The sequence below is a fragment of the Myotis myotis genome, unplaced genomic scaffold (assembly GCF_014108235.1).
Source record: "Myotis myotis isolate mMyoMyo1 unplaced genomic scaffold, mMyoMyo1.p scaffold_m19_p_9, whole genome shotgun sequence".
Lineage (NCBI taxonomy): Eukaryota > Metazoa > Chordata > Mammalia > Chiroptera > Vespertilionidae > Myotis > Myotis myotis.
The window spans coordinates 9,880,992-9,890,071 of record NW_023416401.1 but is presented as its reverse complement, the minus strand read 5'-3'; the positions used below and the strand labels follow the sequence as shown (position 1 = coordinate 9,890,071).

The window sequence follows — 9,080 nt, the reverse complement described above, 5'->3', positions numbered from 1 at the left end:
CGCCTCGCCAGCCAGCGCGCTCTCCCCACTGCCCCCACCTCCTGTGCGCCTGCGCTCTGCAGTCCCAACCGAAGGGGGCGTGGAGGGTTGGGGCTGGGCCTGCGCTCTCCGGCTCTCCGTTGCCTAGGCGGTCTCCACTAAGCGTGACCGGGAGGGAGGGGCGAGCCCTCCGCTCCCACCTCTCTCCTAGGTCGCGCCTACGCTCTGCAGTCCCTGCCAACATCTCCCCCCACCACTGCGTCCCGCTCTCTCCCCCCGAAACCCGCTGAACAGTTGCAGGAGCGCGGGGAGGGTTCGGGCGCTCGGCCCCAGCTCCTTCCGCGGGAACTCGGGAAGGGGGCGGTGCCGCGCCAGAAGTAAACAAGCGGGTCGGGCCACCAACTGAAGAGACCTGGTCCATCCCGGCAAGGGCGAGCTGTGGGGCCCGCTGGACCGGACAACCGGAGAAGGCCGATGAAGTTCCTGGCACAAAGTTAGTGGGGTCCTGTTGCATACATACCCCAGAAATGGGGTTTATGAGAAAAGAGGGAGCCTTGTGTCCATCATTAAATACACCTGTGGTCTGGAGAGATTTTTTTTTTTTTAAATTGACTTGAGAGACACAGAAAAACATCTATTTGTTCTATTTATTTATGCATTCATTGGCCTTTTTTGTTAATCCTCACCAGAGGATATTTTTCCATTGATTTTTAGAGCGTGGAAGGAGGAAGGGAGAGAAACATCAGTGTGAGAGACACACGACAATTGGTTGCCTCTCACATTCCGAATGGAACCTCTGCTCCTTTGGGGTGCAGGCTGACGCTCTAACCCAGTGATTCTCAACCTTCTGGCCCTTTAAATACAGTTCCTCATGTTGTGACCCAACCATACAATTATTTTCGTTGCTACTTCATAACTGTAATGTTGCTACTGTTATGAATCGTAATGTAAATATCTGATATGCAGGATGGTCTTAGGCCCGTGGTCAGCAAACCGTGGCTCGCGAGCCACATGTGGCTCTTTGGCCCCTTGAATGTGGCTCTTCCACAAAATACCAACCTCAGCGCATGGCCCACGAAGCTTCAGTCGCACTGTACGTGCGCGCCCGCATGTGGTATTTTGTGGAAGAGCCACACTCAAGGGGCCAAAGAGCCGCATGTGGCTCGCGAGCTGCAGTTTGTCGAGTTGCAGTTTGCCGACCACTGTCTTAGGCGACCCCTGTGAAAGGGTCGTTCGACTGCCAAAGGAGTCGCGACCCACAGGTTGAGAACCGCTGCCACTGAGCAACTGGCCAGGGCTCGTTCATTTCTTGTATGTGCTCTGACTAGGGATGGAACCCACAACCTTGGTGTATTGGGACAACTCAAACCAATTGAGCTACCTGGCCAGAGCTGGTCTGGAGAGTATCAATGCTTACACAGTGGTAAATCAGCCACACGCTGAATGAGTGCTGACTGTATACCCACTGTCTCAAAATGAGAGGCTGAGAATGCGGGCCATTGGGCTCTCCCTCAGCAGGTCATATCCCCACAGCCCAAGGGGGTAACCTGCACCTAGTGGGTGCCACCTGTGTATGCTCACAGCCTACACACGTACTGGCTCATCTATTTCAGGAATTTGAGAATTCAGATGCAACTGAGTAAAGTTCGGAGACCAAAATTTGGTTATTCAAAATTTTATTAACAAAACCAGGAAGAAAGGAAGCAAGGGTGAGCAGACTGCACTGTCCCACCCAGGCATAAAGGATGAAGAAACAGAAGGATACAGAAAGAAAGGAAGAACGTTTGAGTCTGGTAAGGGTAGATGGGCAGTCAAATGATGGATGGGCACAAGGAGAAACTGAGAGACCACTGGAGAAAGACAAATGGGGGATTCCAGGCAGCTCCCCAGCCTGGGGTGAAGGCTGTGAGGACATCTGAGCCAGAGAGGCTCAACGGTCAGCACTGGAGCGAAGGTCGGTAGTGAGTGGGTCATGCTGGATGGTTTGATGCAGCATCAGGGCCAGTAATCCTGCCCGGTTTGTCATGGCTGTGCGTACATTGCGCTCCTGCTCAAACAGCTCGTCCAGCTTGTACCACTGCCAGAGGAGCAGAAGGAGCCCTGACATGGAGCTCTGGAAGACCCGCCTCACCCTGGCCACATCCAGCACCAAAACCTACCACGCGCACACGCTCCAGGTCCACTTCAGCACGCCGCAACTTCTCCCAGCAGTAATGGCGGTTGCACTGTCGCTTGGGCAGGCGGCAGAATTCACCTGTGAGCTCAAAGACATCACGTACAAGGGGGCACCCACATACCTCGTCAGCTGGCACCTGCAGGAAGACAAAGCATGAGGATGGATGGGGTGTGGTAAGGCAGGAAGGAGGATCAGAATGGGGAGGGGTCAGGAAAAAAGGGAGGAGAGAAGGAATGGAGAGTTCAGAGGAAAGTGGAGAGGTATGGATAAGGGGAGGAATCTATACTAATAAAAGCCTAGGTGGTCCTCATGCCCTCACACGCGACGTCGCCACAAGATGGCTGCACGCACAGCAGAGGCAGGGCCCAGCGGCCGCTCTGCATGGTGAGGCCTAGGGGTCCCGCGGCTCTGTGCGGTGCGGAGGCCGGTCCCGGCGTCTCCACTGCCTTGCGTGGAGGAGGCGGTTCCCGGCAGAGGAGGCAGGTCATGGCAAGGGAGGGCAGTTGTGGCCTTTGGGCCGGCAGGGGAGGGCAGTTTGGGGCAATCGGGCCGGCAAGGGAGCAGTTATGCGTCAATCAGGCTGGCAAGGGAGCGGTTGGAGGGTGATCAGGCTGGCAGGCAGAAGCGGTTAGGGGCAATCAGGCAGATAGGCAGGCGAGCGGTTAGGAGCCAGCGGTCACAGATTGTGAGGGGAATGTCCGACTGCCGGTTTAGGCCCGATTCCGCAGGGTCTAAACTGGCAGTTGGACATCCCCCAAGGGGGGTCCCAGACTGGAGAGGGTGCAGGCCAGGCTGAGAGACACTCTTCCCCCTGTGCACGATTTTCATGCACCGGGCCTCTAGTCCTATATAATAAGAGGCTAATATGCAAATTGACTGAACAGCAGAACCGCTATGACGCACACTGATCACCAGGGGGAAGACACTCAATGCAGGAGCTGCCCCCTGGTGGTCAGTGTGCTCCCATGGGGGAGTGCCGCTCAGCCAGAAGCTGGGCTGACAGCTGGCAAGCGCAGTGGCGGTAGCGGGAGCCTCTCCTGCCTCTGCGGCAGCATTAAGTATGTCCGACTGCCCACTTAGGCCCGCTCTCCGGACTGTGACAGGGCACAGGTTGGGCTGAAGGACCCCCTCCCCCGGTGAATTTCATGCACCGGGCCTCTAGTAGAGGATAAAGAGGCAGGAAAAGGGAGGAATAGGAGATGATGAGCCAGATGAATAAAGGATGATGGGAATTATGAAAGTGGTCAGGTAGGAAAGGAAGGAGGAGTGGGGGAGAAAGGGATGTAGGGCAGTGAGGAAGGGAGGATTGACAGAATGTGAGGAATTGAGGGAAAACCTTACTTTGGGGTCCCGTGAGTGCTCTGGGCACAAGACCTGGAGCCGCTTACAGTATGTCTTGCTCTGAGGATTGTAGACATCACAGAAGAGTCGTGTGGCCCTGGGGGTTTGGAGTAGAGAGAGAATAGTAAAGGGGGAGAAGGAAAGGGGACCATCTATCATGCCCATCATGATATCCTACCCCAACATTTTACTTCTCACCCCAGCATTAACCTACTTGCTCAAAGTCTGCATAGCACCCACACTCACCCTTCAATGCGTGTGGGGTACATGGACCCAAAGGACGTCTGGCTCTCATACTGAAAGGATGAGCACAAATGGAAAAAACTGTGGATGTGTGCTGCATGCCCTCCCAATACAGCACTCAGCATTGTCCCCCAAGGACCCACTGATGTTCCCACACCATCTGCCCTTTCAGGCTGACACCCTGACCTTGGCATAGCAGCGCTCCATGTGGCGCAAGGCAACACGTGGATTGATGGGGTGCCCGCAGGAGACGCAGAAGATCTGCAAGTCTGTGTCGTCACTGTCACCCTCATTGCTCTGCATGGAATGGAAGGAATGATGAGGCCAGGCAGGACCAAGTACTGGGCTCTGCAATGCCATGCCATGCTTGCTCACCTCCTCATCCTCTCGCACAGCCTGCTGCTTGGCACGCGCAATGATGGCCTCAAGCTCATGGAATCGGCGCTCCATTTCCTGAAGGCGGGTGCGGGCACTCTGCTGCTCACGGCGAATGCGTTCAAGGAGCTTCTTGCCGTGCTCTTCAGCAATGCAGGGGCTCTGCTGCCACTGCTGGATGCGCTGGGGGAGGATCTCGTAGATGCGGCTGCAGGAAGCAGTGATGCAGGTAGAAAGGTGGCAAGCAACAAGTAAGTGGGGTGAGCCAAAGATGACAGAATGGCTGGGTGACTAAATGGTGAAGATAAGTAAACAGGTGACCGAATGGGGGATGGATGAGTGGACAGGCAGGTGGGTGCTTGGTTGACTGAATGGTAGACAGGTAACTGGCAGACATACAGCGGGATCTTATCAAGCCCTGTCCTATACTTCCCCACTCCCTTGAACCCTCCAAGAATGACTCACTTGGCTGCCAGCTTCATGCCACAGTCATCTGAGCAATACTTGGAGGTGGGCTGTGCAGCGCGCACACAGCCAGGCCCCAGGCACTGCGGTAGCGATGCGGGATCCTTGACATCGGCTCGCTCCGGGTGTTTCCATTTGTCTTTGTGCTTCTGTTTCTGCCGATGCCGCTTATATCTCTCCTCCTTCTATGGGACAACGCAGGTCAGGATAGGGTAGAGTTGAAATCAGCCCCATACCCGTCTCCCCTGCATCCCACCCCTTTCTGGCTCTCAACCCATTCAGCCCCCTGCCCTCTGCCTTCGCACGCACGTTTCACCCTCTCCATCACCTTCTTCTCAGACTTCTTCTCCCGACGCTTTACATGCTTCACTTTGACTGCCCTCTTCCGCAGCGCAGGGTCCAAGAACGGGGACTCCTCTGTGTCACTCATCCAGGGCTGCAAGGGAGGCATACACTGACCCCCTTGCCTCACTCACGACTACCCCACCACCTACTCAGTTCCCAAATCAGCCTTCCATACCCTCTGCCTCCTCTCTTTTCATTATGGATACTCTGCTTCTGTAACCTCCACCCTTCCACCATGGGATGCTCTGCCTGCTCACCAGGCCGTGGTCATCAAAGGCCCCAGCACATAAGTCCTGGTACAGGTCAGGGTCCAGTGGTAGGTCCTCATCTGAGAGTGGCTCAGGTGTGGCTGTAGCCTCAGGTGGGTCCTTGACTACTGATGACACCACTGCCCCCTCGTCCTCACGAATGCGTCCCAGCTTCTGTGATGGCTGTGGCTGCTGCTGGGTGGGCAGTGGCCGGCGAGGTCTTGGCAGGGACTCCGACGATGTCACTGGCGAGAGCTGCAGGGCAGAATCTCAGGACTGGCCCTGAACAATCTGCCCGCATGCCCCGCCCCGCCCTGGGAGGCTGGACTCACCGAGGAAGGGAAGTACTTGTACGATTCCTGTGCCGGCAGGAGGAAGGCCCAGTTCAGCCCCAGGTGGACGGAGGGTGGCTCTTCCCTAGTCCCTCCAACACGAGCCCAGCCCACCAACTAGCCTACCTTGCCATCCCAGGCACACCTGCACCCCGACCCGATAGCCAGGACATGCTCAGCCCTGCCCTACCTGCCCTGACATGCCTGACTACCTAGAAACACAGCCTACCCTGCCCACCTGGGGTTGGGGGGCTCCCCTGCTAGACCAGCACTTGTGTCATGTCCCATTCATCTGGATAGGCCAGGCTCCTTTCCACCTATTTATATGCAGTTAAGCCCCACCCACCTAGTGCACCAATTCTAGTGTCAGTCACCTCTTCCTGCACACACTGGCCCCCTAACCTGACCCTGCCCAGCTCTGCCCATGCTCACCCGGGCCCGCAGCTGGCACTGACGCAGCCGGCATTTCTGCCGGATCTTGTTGGGGCCCCCAAACTTCTTCATGTCCCGGCAGAAGTCACAGTGGCCACAGTCCTCAGTGCGCCGGCAGGCCTCACACTCGCCACACATTCGGGCTGACCGTTTGATCTGCTGCTGCTGCTGCTGCTGCTGCTGCTGGTGATGCTGAGGGAAGGGGCCCAGAACACAAATCAAGAACCCAAGTACGGCCTGAGCTGGAATCACCTTACCTATCCCAGCCACCACAGCCACTCACCTGGCTGGGTGTGGCCATCAAGGGCTGTGGAGAGGATTTGTGGGGCGAAGCAGAGCCCCGAGCAAGCATGGCCCCAACCCCTGTGCCTGACCCCGCCCGACGCTGCAGGTCTGGATCCGGGGCAGGCCTCTTGCGCCCTCCACCCTCATCCCGGGGCTCACTGCCGTCTCGCTCATTGCTGTCCCGTTCCCGTGACTTCTTGTGCCGATAGCGGATCTCCAGCTTGGGGTCTTTCTCTGTGGGCCAGGGTGGGTGGGCATTGGGGGGGTTGGCTTGTCTCAGAACTTTCTTCCTCTTCTCTCCTCTTCTGTCCCACCCAATGGCGCTCTCCCCCCTGCTCTGGGGCAGAGGGGTCCCTCCAGTGGGGTCCTCTGTGTTGGCTCACCACAGAACCATCACCCTGCCCGCAGAACCGTACCCCTACTCCCCCTGACCCAGCCCCCCAGTAGGGCTCCTCCTCCCCCCTCTCAGCCCCTCCCGCCTACCTGTCCCGGCCACCCCTCACCTCCTCACCTCGGCACTCCAGGCAGTACCACTCCCGGATGGCTTTGGCCATCTTCTCCGTGATGCGGATGCAGTCCCCATGGAACCACTCATTGCAGTTGTCGCACCCGCTGCAGGGGAAGGGGCGGGCGGTGGGGATGAGCGGCTGGACCATCGCCCCACCCGGCCGTGGGGCCGGACAGGTGCAGCCCCGCCCCCGAGCCCGGGCTCACATCATGAAGCAGTTGATGTCCGGTTTGCGGCAGATGCAGTAGATGGGCGCGTTCTCCCCGTTCTCCGACTTGCTGTCCTCCCCCGCATCCGGAGGCTCTGGGTCCGAGCCATCCCCGTCCTGTGGGACCCCCCACACAGGGCTCCTTAGAGAACCCCCTTACTGGCTCACCACGGCCCTCCACACTCCGCCAGGAAGACTTCCCGTCCCGGCTCCGCACACAGACCTCCACTATGGGCCCCACGGACCCCCCATCACTGCCCCCTGACATGACCCCGCGCATGAAGCCCGGCCACTGTCCCCAGACCTCCCGTGCTCGCCCCACGGACACCCCCTCCCTCTGCCCACACTCGTAGGGCTCAGGCCAACACCCGCCGCAGTTCTCCCCCGAAGACTCGCCATCACGCTCCGCGATTAGCCCCAGACCGCCCCCCACAACCCCGCCCGCGGCTCCCCAAGATCCCTGGATGCGCACAGCCCCGCACACTGGCCAGCATGTCAAACTCGCGGCGGGCGGGCCGCATGCCTCGTCCATGGAACGCACCCCTGGCTCCTCTGCCCAGGGAGCCCCCGACGGGCCCCCCGGAACTGCCGCCGGGGTCCGCGCTCAACTTCCACGACAGACCCCACAGCGGCGCCCCCACAGCCCCCGGGCGGCCCCGGCATCGGAGGGCGGGCGCCCCCCACTTTGGCCCCCAGACTCCGGGTCCGGGTTGACCACAGACCCCCCGCGCGTCTGCCCGCGGACCCCGCCGTGACCGCCGCCCGCGCCCGGCCGGGCCCCGCACTCACCATCGCCCCGCGCCCGGCGCCCCCCTGCGCGACCCCGCCGGCCGCCCGCCCACCCGCCGGCCACTCCGCGGCGTCCGCGGCGGTTGCAAAGGTGCTCACAGCCACTTCCGCTTCTGGCGCGCCTCCCGGGCGCCGTCGTCCGAGTGCGCAGGCCCGGACGTCAGCAACGCGACGGCCCCGCCCGCGGCCGCCGCCACCGCCTCCCGGCGCCGCCATCTTGGCCGCCGGGGCCGCGGGTTCGCCGGGAGCATGGCCGCGCCGGGGCGCCGCTTCCCCGAGGGCGCCGCCACCTCGTCGGCGGAGTCCGTCCGGCGGCCGCTCGTGCGGACGCGGAGGTGGAGGCGGTAGGGAGGCGCGACTCCCGGGGCACCCGGCGCCATGAGGAGGCCGCGCGGGCAGCGGCCGGCCGGCCGGCGGCTCCGGGGGGCGAGGCCGGGCGGGGGGTCGGCTCCGTGCGCCGGGGGCTGGCGCTGCAGGCCAGTCGCCGGGGAGGGCGGCCGCTCGCGGACCTGCCGGATGGAGTCGCTCTCCTCTCCGCAGTCACTGTCCACGTCTCCCACCGCTTGGCTTTTCATCTTTATTGTTGAAAGGAGGGCATGGGCCCTCCGGCCCTCCCGCCCTCCCGCCCCGGCCGCCCCCCGGGTGTCTGTGTCCGTGGGCGACGCGTGTGTGCACACGAGGTCTCTGACGATGGCTCCCCTCCCCGCCTGCAGGCTGTGCCCGCTTCTGTGCCTCTGGATCTGTTCTGTTCAGCAGCTGATTTTGTTCCTCCGAGTCCACGGCTGAGGGCGATCATGGGTTACTGTCTTTCTCTGACGCACGTTTTCACGGCGTTCGGGCTCCGAGGGAAGCGTCTGCGCCCTGTCCCGCTCCCATTCCTTGCAGGTCAGCCGGGCAGCGGGTCAGCTTCCGGGCCTTGCAAGGGGTCTCGCCCTGCAGGACGGGGCGGCCCGGTCAGCCTCCGGGCCTTGCAAGGGGACTCGCCCTGCAGGACGGGGCGGCCGGGTCAGCCTCCGGGCCTTGCAAGGGGTCTCGCCCTGCAGGAAGGGGCGGCCGGGTCAGCCTCCGGGCCTTGCAAGGGGTCTCGCCCTGCAGGACGGGGCGGCCCGGTCAGCCTCCGGGCCTTGCAAGGGGACTCGCCCTGCAGGACGGGGCGGCCGGGTCAGCCTCCGGGCCTTGCAAGGGGTCTCGCCCTGCAGGACGGGAGCGCCGTGCACAAGAGAAGGGGCTGGAGCCCAGCCCCACGTAGACTTGGGATCTGCTCTGACCACCGGCTTCACCAGGTCCTCCGCCAACCAACCCCCCCCTCCATCACCACCACCATCGCAGTGTACATTTGCCTTGTTCCCGTTGA

At 61.2% G+C, this 9,080-nt stretch overlaps 2 protein-coding genes across 6 annotated transcripts in view; one reads left to right on the top strand and one right to left on the bottom strand.

Annotated features, from left to right (window-relative positions):
• Positions 1 to 1,638: 1,638 nt before the first annotated feature.
• Positions 1,639 to 7,973, bottom strand: CXXC1 (CXXC finger protein 1). 5 transcript variants are annotated; one of them, XM_036322331.1, is made up of 15 exons: positions 7,727 to 7,957; positions 6,936 to 7,054; positions 6,733 to 6,833; positions 6,220 to 6,455; positions 5,937 to 6,128; positions 5,505 to 5,531; positions 5,182 to 5,427; positions 4,908 to 5,015; positions 4,580 to 4,764; positions 4,115 to 4,322; positions 3,926 to 4,036; positions 3,743 to 3,792; positions 3,497 to 3,593; positions 2,139 to 2,291; positions 1,639 to 2,056 (listed from the first exon to the last, which is right to left on the bottom strand). In XM_036322331.1, the coding sequence occupies exons 1-15, from the start codon at positions 7,940 to 7,942 to the stop codon at positions 1,910 to 1,912; spliced, it is 2,196 nt and encodes a 731-aa protein (XP_036178224.1). In that variant the 5' UTR covers positions 7,943 to 7,957; the 3' UTR covers positions 1,639 to 1,909. The 5 variants fall into 5 exon arrangements, with proteins under 5 accessions (XP_036178224.1, XP_036178226.1, XP_036178229.1 ...); XM_036322333.1 differs by having other exon boundaries at positions 4,580 to 4,761; XM_036322335.1 differs by having other exon boundaries at positions 1,910 to 2,056; positions 7,826 to 7,973.
• Positions 7,945 to 9,080, top strand: part of SKA1 (spindle and kinetochore associated complex subunit 1) — a 23,760-nt gene continuing 22,624 nt past the window's right edge. Inside the window, exon 1 of the mRNA XM_036322338.1 lies at positions 7,945 to 8,070. The gene's annotated coding sequence lies outside the window, so the exon portion shown is untranslated. The remainder of the gene's footprint in view (positions 8,071 to 9,080) is intronic.

Excerpts from the sequence above, each read along its gene's own strand:
- CXXC1 (XM_036322331.1), bottom strand. The coding sequence starts at position 7,942 with ATGGCGGCGCCGGGAGGCGGTGGCGGCGGCCGCGGGCGGGGCCGTCGC. Across the intron at positions 6,456-6,732 it reads GTACTGCCTGGAGTGCCGAG|AGAAAGACCCCAAGCTGGAG; the intron begins GTGAGGAGGTGA and ends CCTGGCCCACAG. Across the intron at positions 4,765-4,907 it reads AGAAGAAGTCTGAGAAGAAG|AAGGAGGAGAGATATAAGCG; the intron begins GTGATGGAGAGG and ends GTTGTCCCATAG.